Source organism: Diorhabda carinulata, chromosome 11, assembly GCF_026250575.1.
Source record: "Diorhabda carinulata isolate Delta chromosome 11, icDioCari1.1, whole genome shotgun sequence".
Taxonomy (NCBI): Eukaryota; Metazoa; Arthropoda; class Insecta; order Coleoptera; family Chrysomelidae; genus Diorhabda; species Diorhabda carinulata.
The window spans coordinates 5451664-5470223 of record NC_079470.1 but is presented as its reverse complement, the minus strand read 5'-3'; the positions used below and the strand labels follow the sequence as shown (position 1 = coordinate 5470223).

Below are 18560 nucleotides of genomic sequence, written 5' to 3'. Positions count from 1 at the left end.
ACGACGCATCAGTACAGCTACCTCGATAGCAGCAGCAGCAAGAATTTCGACGTATACAAAGACTATTCCGTCACTTCGTCACTAGTGTGGTGAATTAAGTGGCGACCGAGTTTGATACAACATTTCTTCCCTCAATATAACGGTAATTCATCCAAACCTCCCCAAGAAATTCCAAGTAACTTTCTCAATGTCCAAATAGCATACAATCAAAATTAATCCTTCCCAATATACCTGACTTTGGGAAAAACCAAATACCTTCTACCTGATCTTTGTTCCGTAATACACGAACCGAGGCGAGGCGTTTCCGGAGGGCCTTATCGTACTAGCGCGCAACGATCACGCCGCGAATTCATTGCGAACGCCCAAAGAGATCGCTGCAAATAACATCGTGGACGCCATTTTGTATTGTGTATTTATTTAATGTATTGAGCGCTACAAACACGCGAGCACGGAGTCATGGCATGTAGATTTTGACATACGAGGAATAATTGAGGTTAAATTAATTAATAAATAAAACGAATTATATCAAAAAATATTCTTTATTTTTTTTTCAAGAATATAATAAGATATCACATCCAAGAATTGTAAAATTGTCATAATAATAAAAATATATGCGAAAAAAAAATATCTCATTAAAAAGTATCAATATTTATGTTTTATATACAGTGTGGGACAGTCAAATGGTATAAATTTATTACTATGCATTTTTTATAAAAAATTATACACCTCTACACACTTATTAGATTTCCCGCCAATAATATACTTCCACACACGCCAAAACCTCAAATCCTGCCAAAAGGTCCCCTATAAATACAAGGTCCAAGCGACTAGCTCCCCAGTCATCTCAAGACCAGTAGTCAGTGTCTTAGTGCCAACAACTTTTTTGATTGTAAGCACATTATTTTTAATTAGTATTTTAATCATTTTATATTTTTTTTTCAGCTTTTCATTTACTCGGTGAAAGTCCAAGGAGTAGGTAGATTGAGGCTTTGGAATCAATCACAAAAGGGGTGGAGTAGGCAGATCGAGACCACGGAATCGGATCACTTCTCACCAATGAACGAATAACCACCCTACCCCCACCCTTGCCTTGATAACGTCGAGAATTTTTAAACGCGGTTCCTAGTTCTCATATGTATAATTATATTGTTGTTGATCTTGGAATGTTTCACATTGGATCCGGTAGACTGCGCCACGATCGCATTACCGACTATTCGGTTGTATATTGTTTCATCGGATGGAAAGATATAGGGACACACATAAAGTGATTTAGGAGAATTGAAAGCAATTAAAAGTGAGAAGAAAAGTTATTCGGACAAAATGTGATGAGATTTAAATCCCGATTCTATACAAACAAGAGGGAATGAGAACATTATGGTGCCGCGTGCTCAACAAGTGGAAAATAATCCTTGCCGAGCACTATGACACGTTTCCCTGGCAGCACTGTCACACGTGGAGGAAATACTCTAAACTCTTGTAATTATTCGTAGCTTCTTTGATCGTAAGGTTCGTGCGAAAAACTAGGTACTTCAATTGGTTACACGTGGTCATTGATCCTTATCTTTATCCATATCTTTATACCGTTATTACAACCACAGTCCTTAACTTTCTTTCGACAATTTCTCACTATATCCACTCAAAAAAGACATACTTCGAATTACTGCTCGTCGAAACGCATCAACAACATGGCCGGCGCCTTGTTGTCGTGCCTTCTCAACAGATGTCGCTCTGCTGGTGAAGCTATTAGAAATTATCATATTTTGTTGTTCCGTACTGTATATGAAAATTGTTAAAAAGACTATTAAATAATATTTATGATGAATTGCAGAAAACAGAAAGACATATTAGTACTTTTTAATGATGTAATTAAAATAAAATGTAAAAGTTAATTAAATGTCGTTTTGAAGGTAAATAATTTAAGTACTTATTTATTTAAAATGATATAAGTACTACTTTTGTCATATCGTCTTTAAACACTCTGTATTAAGTGAAAATCTAATTAATTAACATAATTTGGCTTTCAATATTATAACAAATATATATTCTTTTTGAAAAATAAATTATTTTTGGTATTGCCTAAACGTATTATTCATTCATTCATTTTTACTTAGAACGTTAACTTGCGTATATAATACTGCGTCATGGACAGTAGGGAAAATCAAAAATTTCTTTTCTTTTTTCTCAACTTCATCACATTTGTGCATAACCTCAAACACTGGTCCTGGAATAAAATTTTATAGGCACACTCATTTATGAAATTACACAGTATATAAATTAGTAAAAAAATCGACTACAAAAAATAATGTCGATCGCATTATTTTTGTATTGACAACTGACAGTGACATAATGTCGATCGCATTATTTTTGTATTGACAATGGACAGTGACATAATGTCGATCGCATTATTTTTGTATTGACAATTGTCAGTGACAATTGAAGTTACAGAACATAGTCCAAATATCTTGAAATGTCACTTACCAAGTGAAATCATTTCACGTTTATCAGAGGAAATTATATTTTAACGTTGGCAATCGTGTGGTATTGTTACCCTCGAGCGCGTTTACGGGATTACAAGGAGGGAGGTTGAAGCAAAGGAAAGCGAAAGTAATCGTACATAGGGATGAACAGTACCTGTGTCTTACTCAGGTGTCCCGAACTCTGCCTGCCGAAAACCAGGCAAGAGCAGGAACCACGACAAATCCTCTTCTCCCACCACAGAATCCACTACTCTCAAAGTATCTGTTTCTACCAATGTCAAAGCTCTAATCGAAACTTTTGACAAGCTCCGGCTCAAACGTCGCAATATCAGTGATGCGGAGGCTTCCGAGACGGCTAAGGGGATAAAGGCCCCGGAATCTAAGTTTGCCTCGGCCACCAACCCTCTTCCACCAAAAGATCCAGTTGAAGCAAAGAACGCCTGGTCGAACGATGTGTGAAACTGCGTTAAAGACGGTCATTGCCTATCCGAATCTTTCACCCCCCCCCTTACCGGCGTTCCACAAGGCTGCATCCTAGCCCCACTTTTATATATCAACTGTACGTATGATACCACAGTCCCTCATGACCCATTAGGTAAAGGTCCAAGGACGATGCAGCCTAAAATCCCAAAATCGTCTGAACCAATTTTCGGATTGATGTAGTAAATGGAGGGCGACTCTTTAATTTCCAAAAGCCATCGTCTTCAAACATCTTTTGAGATTTTGGGGAGAGGGGCTCAAGATCCGCAGAGAAGCCGTTTATCCGGGAGTGAAAATCACTCACACTTTCAATTTGGCGGCCGATCTAAATAGAGTACGGAGTCTGTCTCATCAAAGATTCAGCTCCAGTAACCTCCAAGCCCGCTATGTGGTTCGTACCATCGAATCAAACAACTCCTCTGTCAAAGAAACCCTTCTAACCCCCAATATGCGACACCTCGGCTCAAGGTACAAGAAAAACCTCCTCTAACCGACCCTCCGGCTGCTAGCAACAGCATACGAAGACCTCCCTATAACTTCCTTGACAAATTCTCCCATATCAATAAGTACCACTTTATCGATTGTCGATGTTGCAAGTTTTCTGCGGTTTCCCTATAACCAGGTGATCCGGTTCACCAGCCAAATGGCCAGACGAAAAAAGAAAACAAAATTTACAAAAAACAAACCATAAAAAGCTTCCAAAACCGAGAAGAGCTGTTTTTGCTCACTAGAGGTCTCTTTTAGTTTTCTTCTGGCCAATGGTCGTTCCTTTCCAGCCGGGAACAGCAAACACAACCCCACGCAATCTTCACAACCCCGGCCCAGCAGAGGATCAACTCCTATATCAGGGCCAACTCCAACAAACCTTTTTCCTATAATAAATTTTCCTTATGCAACCTAAATAAAAATTTTTCCAACGAATCTTTCTCTTTACGGAGTTACATTGCGAATGGAAAGAAATGGAAAAGTAACCAAAGAATTTAAATAAATTAGTTAAGTGTAGGGTGAAGTGTTTAAATATATTAACATTACGATACGAAAAGTTAGGTTAGGAAAAAATTGGATACCTGAACATCCGGAAATCAACATGTGGATGTTTAACCGTTTATAGTCATCTTGTAAACTCCTGAGAAAATCTACGCCGGCTGGATCGACGAAAGTGAGACTGGAAAAATCCAAGATTACACATTTCAATAAAAGTTCCTCTTCGTCTTGCAATCCTTTTTCGGTTAATTTCGCTCTTCTTCTCAACGTAGCCGCAGCGTCAAGTTCGGTTTTCTTAACGAGTAATTCCTTAAAACTCGATCTCGAAGCGAAACTCAAACCGCCGGAATAATGGAAAATCTTGACGCCGTCTATTTCTTTAGCCTTGAAGAAAATAAGAAATTCTATTTCGAAATAAATTCCGGAATAAATAATTGCTCACCCCTTTATATCTCTTGATATCGAGGTATAAATCTGTATTGGGTACGATTCCCAAAAGGCAAGTGTACGGTTTGTGACCTTGTATGAAGATACTTAATAAAGAGATGGCGACACCGGCTGCTAAACCGTAACTTATTTGAATGAAAAGCGTTACTGAAAATGTTATTATCCAGACGACGGCATCCCATCTACTCAATCTCCAATACCTCGGCAGAGATTTACATTGAAGAAGCATCCCTTTTAGAGCAACTACTATTATACTAGCTAGTACACACTGCAAACGAAAAATATCAAATCAAAAAAATTCATTACAATCTCTCAAGTAGAATTAAACTTGACAACGTAGTATAAAGTTTTACAGTAAAACCTTGCCCAGGAAATTTTTGTTTTTGACTAACACATTTTTGGGAGATTTTTGATTTGCGTTCGTGTTAAAATTTTTGTTTTAGCTTCCCGAATCGTTAGTTACAGTGTTGCTTGGCTAACATCCGGGGAAGTACCCGAAAATGGTGGTGGGCAAAGTCAATTTTGCCCACAGATAATGTTTTTAGAAAGCTTTCTGCATGTATGGGAGATGAATCAAACGAATATGTTTTAAAATAAATTTTTTATGTCATAAAAGAGTTTGTTAACACTAAGTTGCAGTTTTACTGTTAAGGGAGTTCTTCTGGTTTCTGGGGTCGAAAAAGAGCGTCGGGCTGCTCTAAAAGCCGAAACCTTTTGTGATTTAGGCCCAAAGTCTAGAATTAATTTATGAGGATATGTCCAAAGAAGAATCATTGAGCTCTGAAGCACCTCCGACTTTCTCGTTGTCATAATCTTCAAAGAATTTATCCTGAAGACCTTGGAAACCATGGGAGAGACCATAGATAAAGGATATGATGAGCAGTGTGATTGGTCTCGGATTGACCGTTCAGAAAAGCGCACGAGTGATGTTGAAAAACAAATTCGAATCGCGAAAAGGGAAGATGGAAGAGATCTGCGTAACTTCCAAGAGCTTATTGCGTTTTCTTCTATCACAGTTGCTCATTTTGTTGCTTCTGCGTCTTCTTCTATCACAAACATCAAAACAGTTGCTTATTTTGCTACTTCTGGGTATTCTTCTATCACAAACATCATCACAGTTGTTCATTCTGCTACTTCTATCACAAACATCATCACAGTTGTTCATTCTGCTACTTCTATCACAAACATCAAAACAGTTGCTTATTTTGCTACTTCTGGGTCTTCTTCTATCACAAACATCATCACAGTTGCTTATTTTGCTACTTCTGGGTATTCTTCTATCACAGATATCATCACAGTTTGGGTACAAATTAGAAACAATAGTGAACAAAAAAGCAACTTGCTTAGAAGCATTCGCGACCGTTAAGGCAAGAAATTGCATGCAAGTTTGACTTTATGTCAGTCTCTTACTATTGGATTATAGCTGTCTCTAACAAAAATTCCATATGTATATTAAGCAAATCTCTAACCTCAAACTTTGTTCAACATTTTTTTGGCAGCATAAAAATGAAAATAACAAAGTTTCGTAAAATAAACAAGAAAAAAGTGGTTAGTTAATAACTGGCAATAATTTTTATACGAAAAGAATTGCAAGTGCGTGATCTTGCATGAAAGAATCAGATGAACTTCATCTGCGCATGCTTTTAATCAAGAAATATTGCGTCTTGCATTGCATCATGTCAAACGGCCATTAGGATACTTTCACAGTGTTGACAAATTTATATAAAAAATGTAGTTTACGACTTGGTGTCTGGGCAAAGTTGTGAAGTTTTACTGTACTGACTTTTGGATTATTATAGCCATAATTACCCGGTTGTTAAACGTGAAAACAAAAATTCATCTATGAATGAAAACATTTAGTGGAAAAAAAAATTTGCGCATGGTATGTCTGGTTATTGTCAAAAAAATGAAATAATGGATTAAAATTATTCAAGAATAAAAATATAGTGTGCGGTCAGCTATAGTGTACGTTTAGAATAGTAACAAAATTTTAAAATTTAATTATAATTTTTGAAATTAAGATTTTAATGGAGAATCGCTTAAACAGTATAATAACTCTATTTGAAAAAAAATAAGGTAAATAAAACAAAAAATTGAAAAGATATTGTTTATAATTTTAGCAGTCCACACACTACTAATAATAAATAATTTTAAATATAGAAATTATCAAAAAAAATAGATTATTAAACGAAATTTGTAGAAATATATAATTTATGTAAAAAATGGGGATTTATGGAATTAGAGTATTGCTAAATATACAGGATTTTAAAAAATGTTGGAACTATATAAATTTAAAATTACTAAAAAAATTAAATATAATCTAGAATTTAATCCACAAGTTGATTTATCAAAAATATTATTACAAATAACATCGTTGCCAAGTTTTTTTTTTAATAAATATTATATACACGGTGCATAAAATTTTATTTCTAGAAGTAAAAAAATTTTTTTGATAAAAAATATTAGAAACTGTCATTTTTTTTATTTGTTTCCATTGTACTATACATACCTTTGGTAACGTCTCAAATACAGGTCCAATCCAAAGTACAATCGCCAATAAGATACTAGCAGAAACTACCGATACTAGTTGCGTAACACCACCTACTGTTTGCTGTATCATAGATCTCGATAAGGAAGCCGTGATTGGTAAACAGGAAAAAAATGAACCGACTGTATTACTCAAACCCTTAAAAAATATGTAAAAAATAAAAATTCAGTTAAATTTGTTCAGTATGAAGTTATCTACACGAGAAGAATTACAGTAGTCACTCTAACGATGTATTTTTGACGATGTTGACGAAACTGACACCAAAAAAAAATTTTTAAATCAAGTCAGAAAAGTTTATCGGATAGTAATTACCAAAGGTACGAATCACTAGGGGTTTCGGCTCGACAGTTAGGCTTCCCAGTGTTCATGAACCCGAGAATCTGCAGGATTATGAATTCTACCACAGTTGGACTTTCAGATGCTGTTCATGTAAATGAGGACAATGATCTAAAAGATTGTTATCCAGAGTCAGAATAAGTCCCAATTTCTCAATAGGCGTTAGAGGCAGCTAAAATCCTCCAGAAGCTCTTCACTTACCACCAAGATGATACAGTGGTTATAAAGAATGTTTCCTGGTTGCAAGATAAAGTGAGATCATTACTATGAAAGACGAAAAAACAACTAACTTTCTTGGAAGTTTATGAACCTGAAAAGCTGCAGGATTAAGAAACCGTTGATGAAGCAGTTGCTACCACAGCTGGAGTTTCAGAAGCTGTACGTGTAAATGGAGTTAGTGACCCAGATGAATTTTATCCTCGGCCAGAATCAGGTCCAACTTCTCTACAGGCGTTAGAGGCAGCTAAAATCCTACACAAAATCTTCACTCACTACGAAGATGATCCAGTGGCTACAAAGAATGTTTTATGTTTGCAAGATAAACTAAGGTCAATGCTATGGAAGACGAAAGAACATAACTATTTCGGAAGGCTTTCTTCATTTATTGATTAATATGTGATGTTAATAATCAACATTTTAAAAATCGGTTTCGTCAATATTTTCTGTTTATAAACATGAAATCGTCAGGTATTTTCAATATTATTATATAGAGAGTCTACTGAACTAATAAAAAGCTTAGTTTATTCAAAATTCAAAAATTTTGTAGGTAGTTTAAACATTTCAGTAAGGCTGCCATATTGAGTGACGTCACAGGTATAAAATAAACACTGAAAAAACTTAGTTTTGGAGTAGTTATTTTCTTTCTACCCTCGTATGTACTCCTTGTAGCATATATTTTCTATTTACGTTAATAAATCTTCTTGATTTTTGGTTAAAAACCAAATTTCATTTGAAAGAGACTAAAACTCAAAATGATTTATCAACAAAAACAAAAAACCTAAGAAGTAAGATACTTCGTTATTTCAAAAGCAACTCTCAGATTTATAAATATTAAATTATCTTTCCCACTTCATTTTAATATATATAACATATAATGATTGAATGTATAAATGGTTGCATACATTCCGCTATGTTTTATGTTAGTACATATATTCTGCAAAGTTGGTTGCATATAACTTGCTACATGGTATACATTTACATTTTGTTGGTTGCATATATCTTGTATTGTCTAAATGATACCGTCTTTCATTCCGTGAATTAAATTTGATATTTATAAACATAAAAACATCTTTTCCACTTCATTTTAATATATGTATCATATAATGAATGGATATATTAATTGTCGCATACATTCCGCTACGTTTTATGTTAGTTTGCATATATTCCATAAGTTGGTTGCATACAACCCACTACATTCTCTTGTTGGTCGCATTTACTTGTGTTCCGTCGATTGACAGTTGATATTACTTACCAAAGCTAGTAGTTCTTGATTTGAGTCAACTTCGTACATCAATTTTCGCGCGAATATGAGAGCCATCGACATGGTTATGGTGTAAGAAACCATCGTTATAATAAAAGATTCCAAGAAAATATCTGGTATAAGTTCAAAAGCGGGTAAAGTCGGTTTGGGTAATCTGAAAACAAAAAATGCGTATATAGGGGTCTTTTTTTATAAATACATATGTTATTTACCCAGTTGGTATGTACCCTACGACTGTTATATTATAATTCGATTCGAAATTCATGAAATAACTTGACGCTGTACCAAATACGACTACAACTAGTTCGATAGGAAATGGTATCGTAAATCTTTTAGATAACCAAGGCTAGAATATTAAAATAAAAAAAATATATAACTCGGATTACTATATAGGGTGATTCATTACAAAAATAGGGATCTGGAGTTTTTACAGGGTGGTTAATGGTGTCACTTACCTTAAATAATTCATTGTTTATTATTAAAAGTATAAACGATGTGAATGACACTAGAATGGCGTTAATATTTGCTTTCGGTATAGCGAAAATAGCATCGTATACCGCCTGAAAAAAAAAATTATCATTTGTTTTGATACGATTTTTCGTTGTGCAGAACACTCACCAAAGGAAACTGGAAGTTTCCTCTTCGTTTTCCTACGTCTAATCCGAAGAAATCCTTCAATTGAGATCCTACTACTTGAAACGCCGATGCGCAAGTAAAACCGTTTACCAAAGTCTCAGATAAGAGTTGCGAAACCATTCCAAGTCTTAAAAGATACATAACTAACTGCAGAAAACATACAATCTGTTCAAAAATGGCGTCGGATTTTCCAGTAACACATTCGTGTGGTGTAAACAGAAAACAATAAAAAAAAAAAAGACTGGCGCTATCGCTCACATTCCTCCAGACATCACGGTCTAGCGCTCGGCGTCTCCACCCCTTTACATCTAGATCCTCGTCGACATCATCCAGCCATCGTAGAAACCCGAGGGCCGACCCTCCATCAGGCATACGCTCCAAGTGGTTTAGCAATAGAACCGGTAGAGTTTGTACGGCTGCGCCACACGCTCTACTCGTGTTGACAGTCGCTCCTCGTGACTGTTCACCACTCAGATCTCGCTAGCGTACATGAAATCCGTGCCGAAGATTCGCGTTTTCGTTCCTCAGTTCGGTAAACGCGATTTTAGTAGTCGTTGGAGACGAATTTTCATTATTTTCGATCACGGCTATTTAAACGACGGGCCTACTTCGAAAACCCCCCGGGGGAGTTCTTCTATTCCACGACATAACCATGTATTTTGTTTTGGACTCGTTAATGGTGAGTCATTCCACCTCCAGCTGCTCAAAACTTTCCTTTCCAGTTCGCGTTTCCCCGAGTAGTTTCTCTTTTATCAACTTCGATATTTATGATGATTCGTTTTAGTGTCAGGTCGAAGAGGGCGTTTCCTTAACTGAGATCTTGTCATATTTGGAATTCTCGTGAGGTCTCCCCCGCTATCTTCACCTTGCTCTTGATATCGGTTAAGTCATCCGCACCGGGTGAATAAGTTACGGAGGAATGCTGTGTTGTAGATTAGTAAAAAAAATGTTTTTCTGGAACCCAAGGTGAGATAATTAGATGTTAAGTCACAAACTATGAAGATACGAAATTGAAGGGGAAAGAAATGTGTTACTGGAAAATAATTTAGAACATAAGCTAAAAGTATATACCTGTATCATGGCTACCGTAAATGTTATGGTTATGGCAACTTGTACATTTGTATATTGTGGTATGGCTTCCCCTTGACCAGTCGATATTAACGACCTTTGCGTACCGTTTTGCATTATTTCGATTGTAGTATACTGGCTCACAACTTTTCCTGTCATAAGACAAACAACAGCGAACGTACCTATGTCGAAACATGTAAAAACCCGTTAGAATATATACAGGGAATGATAGGAGTAATTATCTTGACTTAAGAGAAGGAAAATCAGATTTAGGAGCTGTAATGAGTAGAAACAAGTCGATTATTACAAATTTTTTCTTCTCCGAAAGTTTATTATCTATTTGAATAGTAATTTTTTTTTATTTTGCGTCATACTAACCTATAGAAACGTGCCTGGATGTACCGAAAACAAAATATACTAAGACAGGAAAAAACGCCATATATATTCCTATTATTGGCGGTACGTTTCCTAATAGTGCATAAGCCATTCCCTAAAACAAGGAAAAAACTTGTTTCTAATCTGTAAAATGATTCCATAACGAGAATCACAATTTCTGATGAATTTATAAAAAAGAAATTAATGAAAATTCAAAAATTTTGTAGGTAGTTTAAACATTTCAGTAAGGCCGCCATATTGCGTGACGTCTTAGGTATAAAATAAACACTGAAAATGTTTAGTTTTGGAGTTTAAGTAGTTATTTTCTTTCTACCCTCGTATGCACTCCTTGTAGCATATATTTTTTATTTACTTTAATGAATCTTCTTGATTTTTGGTTAAAAATAAATTTTCATTTGAAAGAGACCAAAACTCAAGATTATTTATTAAAAAAAAACAAAAAAAAGATCTAAGAAGTAAGAAACTTCATTATTTCAAAAGCAACTCTCAGATTTATTCTAAGATCAAGCGTAATAATTTGAGAAAAAAATAGTTTTGGATAGTTTATATACAACTTTCATCATAATTTTTTTTTATTCTTCGATCAATATTTATATAGAAAAAATTATTGAAAATTCAAAAATTTTGTAGGTAGTTTAAACATTTCAGTAAGGCCGCCATATACGTCATAGGTATAAAATATACACTGAAAATGTTTAGTTTTGGAGTTTAAGTAGTTATTTTCTTTCTACCCTCGTATGCACTCCTTGTAGCATATATTTTTTATTTACTTTAATGAATCTTCTTGATTTTTGGTTAAAAATAAATTTTCATTTGAAAGAGACCAAAACTCAAGATTATTTATTAAAAAAAAACAAAAAAAAGATCTAAGAAGTAAGAAACTTCATTATTTCAAAAGCAACTCTCAGATTTATTCTAAGATCAAGCGCAATAATTTGAGAAAAAAATAGTTTTGGATAGTTTATATACAACTTTCATCATAATTTTTTTTTATTCTTCGATCAATATTTATATAGAAAAAATTATTGAAAATTCAAAAATTTTGTAGGTAGTTTAAACATTTCAGTAAGGCCGCCATATACGTCATAGGTATAAAATATACACTGAAAATGTTTAGTTTTGGAGTTTAAGTAGTTATTTTCTTTCTACCCTCGTATGCACTCCTTGTAGCATATATTTTTTATTTACTTTAATGAATCTTCTTGATTTTTGGTTAAAAATAAATTTTCATTTGAAAGAGACCAAAACTCAAGATTATTTATTAAAAAAAAACAAAAAAAAGATCTAAGAAGTAAGAAACTTCATTATTTCAAAAGCAACTCTCAGATTTATTCTAAGATCAAGCGCAATAATTTGAGAAAAAAATAGTTTTGGATAGTTTATATACAACTTTCATCATAATTTTTTTTTATTCTTCGATCAATATTTATATAGAAAAAATTATTGAAAATTCAAAAATTTTGTAGGTAGTTTAAACATTTCAGTAAGGCCGCCATATACGTCATAGGTATAAAATATACACTGAATGTAAGATGCAAAGTAAATAATTTCTCTAAAATAAGCGTTATTATTAAACTTTGACCAATGTAAAAAAGGTAAATAAATCGTGATGTAAAAATACCACGACTAGAAAACCTGATAAAGTTTTTTTATCACGTCAAGGAATTCGATTATACTACAACAAAAATGGTTTGAAAGTCACTTTTACGATCCATACGATCCATGTTTTATTTATAATCAACTAATAAATAAAAACTGTATTATAACAACACACGCTACGTTGCCGGCAACGATAACATCGTCATCATCAAGCAGACAACTGCTCAATGTTTTTATTAAGCCCATGACGTCACAACTGGCCCGCGGGTCGTAGCTAGCTTACAAATGAAATAAATATTGTTTTTTGTGTATTTTAGGATTTTACTGTTTTGAAAAATAACCTTGCGTGAAACAATGAACTAAAAGCAGATTTGAACTTTCAAAATGAATATTTACCTGAGGTATATGCATGATAGCAACTGTAATACCGCTAATTATATCACCGCTGAAATTTTTCTTCCAATTATATTCAGGTAACCATGATAATAAAGGTATTGTCTCCTTAAGCCAGGCACTGGGATTTACAGAGTTACACGCCCTTCTGCATCTAGCTTTTACTGAAAACGGATGTTTACGTGAAAAAACAATAAAGGAAACCGAAGAAAATTCACATGAATACTTTTTTGTTTATGGACACGAATCTTAGGATCGAGCATTGCGAAACTAAGAAACTGAATACAAAATTTAAAACTGATTCATGACGAATCCTTCTTTTCCTCCGAGGGCTCGAGGCAAACAAGGATCACGGAACCCACTACCGCCTACTAAGCTCTGCCACGGCTCAAGCTCCGCAATTGTGGGGCGTTCCACCCCGTAGGTACTAAAGCCTGTTAAGAGGCCACGAAGCCCTGGTTCTATGTCCATCGAACGAAGCATTGACTTCAAAAACCGTAAAACTGCCATTGCCGTAGGGTTGATCGAATCTGCAGCTGGTCGTGAATCGAGCGGGACAACCCGATACCGGCTGCACGGAAAAGCAGAGCTGTAAAACACGGCGGAGGCTCGGTGATGGTAAGGGGGATGTTTTGGAGGAAGGTCGACAGGAGATTTGGTGAAAATTGAAGCAATTTGTAAGAAAGAATACTATGAAATTCTGGCTAGCGCCTGATCGGCAAAAAAATTATCTTCCAACATGACAACAACCACAAGCAATCCTTGAAGTTGGACAAAGAGTATTTGAAAGAATTGAAAAGGAAGAATGTACATAAAGTAATGATTTGGCCGACACAGTTGCCCGACCTCAACCCCATTGAATTGTTGTGAGACCAATCGGTCAAGAAAGTCAGAAAGCAGAACATTCAGCTACAATCGATGTCAATCGGCTATAAAGGACAGTTAATCGACAAGATCTGACAAAAGTAGACGCCAATTGGACTGAAATCACATGGATTGACGTGAATCGACGTCAATAGACATTAGAAGATATCAAACAACATAAAGTGACAATCGACCTCAATAAACTTGAATAGATGGATGTTAAATCGACAAGATCTGACAAAAGTAGACGCCAATTGGACAGAAATGATATGAATCGATCACTTGTAATTTTTATAACCTTAAATTTTTAATTAGCGCAGCATTTTTCATTACAATTTTTTTCCATAATTCAATAATTGTTCACTGTGTTAATAGAAAAAAAATAACTTACGTGTATGATATGGTTTTTCATATTCGTAGTCTCTATTCAATTCTTCGATTTGGTAAACCGGTCTTTCTACAAGTAAAGCTGAATGTTTTTCACCATCTTTTTTCATAATACTGCAATAAAAAATATATAATCTAATGTGTTTTTAAAAATAAACTGAACTATTACGTAGACTTTCACACTAGCTTGTTAATATGTTTGTTGAAATTTATCAGTCAATTCATAAACGGGAATATCGAATACGAGGACGGTACCAGAAGTACCTCGCCCAACAAAGAAAACACAACAATTTTAAGCTGTTCTGATGAGACGCAATAACGTCGAAACTAGTCAAACTTGCAACTGCGAGCCATTGGGGATGTTGATATCGACAAAAATATCGATTGACATCACGTTCTTCAGAAGAGTTAAGAATATTGAAGTATTAGCCAGGAAAGTAGTTGTTTTCTCCTTTGAAGAACGGCAGCATTCATTTTCGAAATATTGAATTTCGAAATTATTTCAGAGGTGAATAGTAGAAATCTTTTATTTTTACATTTTACACCCCTCACTTATCATCGGAATCTATATTATCGGCGACTACGGTAGATTTCTACCTGACAAGCGGTTCGCAGTTGAAAGTGAGGATGGCGCCACTTAATGTTCCCTGGGAAATGTTTAACTACATATACCAAATAACTACGCTCTTTGACTTTGTTTCAAGCCCGAACGAGGGTTGTTAAACTGCTCTGATGAGACGCAATGAAGTCGAAACTAGTCAGTAGTTACCAACCTCCCCTTGCAATTACAATTCAGTTTGCGCCTTTTTTTTTGATGGTAACGAAAGAACGATGAAAAGTTTTGAAGGGTCACTTAGTTAATTAGTACAGTTTCTCTTATAAAAACCTGATACCAGTAACATATTAACTTGTTCATTAAAAGGGAATTTTCCACTTGTTAAAAAAAATTATAATAATTTAATTAAGAGCAAAACTGAAATGCAAATTATCAAATTTGATTTATAAAATAATCCCAATCATAAAATTGTTAGATTAGTAGTCAGCAGTCAAGGTAAACCTAACCTAAACCATAAAATTTCGTTATTTTTTAACATTTTAAGAAATCCGCCAAAAGATTACGTCGAGTTCTAATCACGAGTAAAAGCATTTGGAGATTTTTTTTTCACCCCATGTTCAATGGACACACTGATTGTAATTAATTTCTGGATAAATTAGTAACTTAATTTAAAATAGATTTAAACTTACGCTGAGAGTTCTTATATTGAATGTCAAAACCGAACGACGAATCGTCCACAACTATAAATATCGGAAAAAAAAATATCAGAATCAAAAATTATTCTTATCCAACGACTTTTGTTTACATTCTAAATTGTTACATTAGTTTACATAACCTAGAATCTTATTTAATAAACAGAAAATTATCTGACAGGTTATAGAACTGTTAAGTTTTTGTTTGATCCATATATTTTCGTCAAAAAAATTCCACGTTTGATTAGTTTCCAAAAAATTGACGTTATGACGGTAATGAAAAACACGTTTTTATACAGGGTGTCTCATAAATAATATTCTAAGTATCTCATTCAGCCAGAGCTAATGTTCGGGCCGCATCTTCGACTTTTTTCGCATCGCAGTGGTCGACCAAATTAGGTGACGACTACAAAAATGTTGAGGAAAATCCATACTGGATAATCGATGATCTAGCAGACATAGTTAGGCATCCCGATGCGGTACACATCGCATATTAACTGAAAATTTGGACACGAGAAAGGTGTGCGCAAGATGGGTGTCGCATTTACTCAAAATGGAACGAAAGGGAGAACCGGCTTCAAAGAAGGCGAAGGCGTCAGTTTTTTTGGGATAATTTCCATTAACTATCTTGTTCTTCTTCGTTTGAGCGAAAAAATCGGTTAATAGGCTAAGAATAAGATAAAAAAATTGTCACTAAATAATGACCAAACCTTGGACATGCCTCATGATAAAGATCGAAAAAAATTACGTGAATACAAGGCTGTAGAGTGGGATCATACAAGAAATGTCATTGAACGGTATATGGACGGATCTAAGAACTGGAATGGGAGTGTATGGATCCAGAATCGAACACTCTGAAAGCCTGGGTAATACACCAAGCATTTTCCAAGTAGAAATTTACGCAACCGAAAAATGTATCCAGTTCAATCTACAGAACTATCTAGATCATCATCCTAGAGCTTCAAGCTCCAATATCTCAAAATCTAAACTAGTTTGGGATTGCCTAGGGATATCGAAAAATCAGTTGCGTTTGGTCTACGACATCTCAGTCACGATTGTAACGGAAATAATTCGATTTAAGTCAGCTGGAAGAAGCCGCGTTCGGTTTCGATCCTCTTTAGATTATAAATCAGGCATCGCATACATAATAATGATCATATAGTTTAAAAAAGTATACCTTGAGTAAGATTGGAAGGTTTTCCTCATTAACAGGGGTTTCCTTTCCTTTTTGTGAGTTTCGCGTAGTTTTACCATTTTTTCTATTCAATTTAATTTCACTATTAACTAAACAAACTCAATACCGATTCAGGATTATCTTGTTACTGGCAGTAAATTAATATCAAATTGTTGATTTTCTAAAGAAAAACATGTTCTAGACCCAAAGACATGACGATTACAACCAATCCAAAGTTGATAATAACAAAAACAATTTATATACGATAAGACTCGTCATTATTAAAAACAAACATTTCTATATCACGTATCAGTAGCACCGGGTTGTTAAAAAAAAGGGTTTAAATACTAGTTACTAAATTATATTGAATCTGTTCGTAAAATTAAATGTCTTGCGGCTACCACCTTGGTGAATCTGTTCAACAATACATCCCAGCCCCTTCGTTTACTCAAAAGCTGTGTGGTTCCGTCTAATCCTTTCGTTGTATGGTTTTTAAAAGCCTTTTGATCATCCAAGGTCACTTATGACAGAAGCCTTGAGATGGGAAGCATCTAGTTAGTTTTGCAAATGTGAAGCAAACTTCATCTTGGTGTACCCCAAATGACACACCTAGAAGTAGCAGGACAATTTTTCAGAACTCGAAGTTACCAAAAAGTCACTAAGCGGTTTTACCATGAAGAGAATTGAGGAAATAACTGGGTATCAGTCGAAGAATACCTTATGGTATAAATCTTTCACTAGTAATTTGAAATTTCCGTTCTTTTAGAAAAATCCGAGACATTTACACATTTATCTCATTTGGACTCATTTTCTAAGTCTGGCAGGTGCAGGAACTGCATCTCTAAATATCATCATTGAGGAAAGGCCATGTGTTGTTAGATTCTATCCTAATTTGAGCGGATTATTACCAAGTCACTTCTGCACTTGGTGGTATGAAACCTGGTAGCTTGGAAGAGTGAGAGAAGATTAGAATCTTGGTAAAATATGCCTGGTACAAAATCCGAAGCAGTTGTAAACATATGTAACTCAGTAAAATACCTGGAGGTATCAACCCCAGGAAGAGATTTGGACATAGCTGAATGTGCACTTGTGGTATGGGGCAAAATAATAAGGAGGCTCAGAAAATATTCGGAGAATGTCGACTGGGAACATAGAGTAACTCGTCCAGGTGTTTGCAAGCTTTGGAGAAGCACAGCGAGTTCGTGGAGAATGTAGAATAACTCTTGGTTGATAACAGCTGCTATTCTACTTTTTAGGAATGATTTGATATATTTACGAGGTTGGTCTTCTAGCTCAACAAAGAAAACACAAAAATTTTGGGAAAAATATAGTTATTTTTCAATGTAATCTCCTTCCAGCTCCATACACTTTCCCCAGCGATGTTCAATAAGTTCGATACTCTTTTTATAATAAGAACCGCCAAGTTTTTCAAAATAATCATTAACTGCTGATATCACGTCTTCATTGTTGGAAAATTTTTAACCAGCGAGTCATTATTTCAAGTCTGGCAATAGAAAATAATCCGAGGGTGCTAAATCTGGCGAATAGGGTGCATGAGATAGCAATTCATTCTTTAAATCTTTAATTTAGTCCATTGATGAAACAACACCTTCTTCTTAGCCAAATGCGGCCGTCTTCGTTGAAACGACGCTGGAACCGCATTTTCCTTTTTTGCAGCCAGTTCTCCCTAGTAAGTCCATTGTTTTGATTTTTTTTTGTTTCGGTTGTGAAGTGATGGATCCACGTTTCATCCATGGTTACGAAACAGCGGCTTTAACTGCCAAACACTAGATGGAAACATCTGTTTTTGTTCCATTGTGAGAAAACGCGGTACTAATCTTGCACACAGCTTTTTCATGTCCAAACTTCCAATAGATTTGCAATGTATCGCACTTTTCGAAATGCCTACTTTTAATCGACGATCATCCAGTGATTTTCTTAAAAATTTCTCGAGTAGTCACCACATTTGGTCGACGACTGCTACGCTCGTTTTTGAAGGTCGTGCGGTCTCGTTGAAACTTTGCTATCCAATATTTTATTGTT

General features: G+C 34.9%; 1 protein-coding gene across 7 annotated transcripts in view; it reads right to left on the bottom strand.

Moving 5' to 3' along the window:
* Positions 1 to 525: 525 nt before the first annotated feature.
* The window catches only part of LOC130899671 (solute carrier family 26 member 6-like), a 34566-nt gene continuing 16531 nt past the window's right edge, over positions 526 to 18560 (bottom strand). For 5 of the 7 annotated variants that reach the window (XM_057809791.1, XM_057809792.1, XM_057809790.1 and 2 more), the window contains exons 2-13: positions 14100 to 14209; positions 12848 to 13008; positions 10835 to 10946; positions 10460 to 10638; positions 9371 to 9535; positions 9208 to 9312; positions 8965 to 9098; positions 8744 to 8906; positions 6898 to 7074; positions 4384 to 4656; positions 4025 to 4325; positions 526 to 2221 (exon numbers count right to left, since the gene is read on the bottom strand). In XM_057809791.1, coding sequence (XP_057665774.1) covers positions 2094 to 2221; positions 4025 to 4325; positions 4384 to 4656; positions 6898 to 7074; positions 8744 to 8906; positions 8965 to 9098; positions 9208 to 9312; positions 9371 to 9535; positions 10460 to 10638; positions 10835 to 10946; positions 12848 to 13008; positions 14100 to 14205 — 2004 coding nt within the window. In that variant the 5' untranslated portion in view covers positions 14206 to 14209 and the 3' untranslated portion in view covers positions 526 to 2093. Of the gene's footprint in view, positions 2222 to 4024; positions 4326 to 4383; positions 4657 to 6897; positions 7075 to 8743; positions 8907 to 8964; positions 9099 to 9207; positions 9313 to 9370; positions 9536 to 10459; positions 10639 to 10834; positions 10947 to 12847; positions 13009 to 14099; positions 14210 to 15340; positions 15359 to 16520; positions 16753 to 18560 lie in introns of those variants that run through there. The other 2 variants (XM_057809787.1, XM_057809793.1) reach the window with 2 other exon arrangements.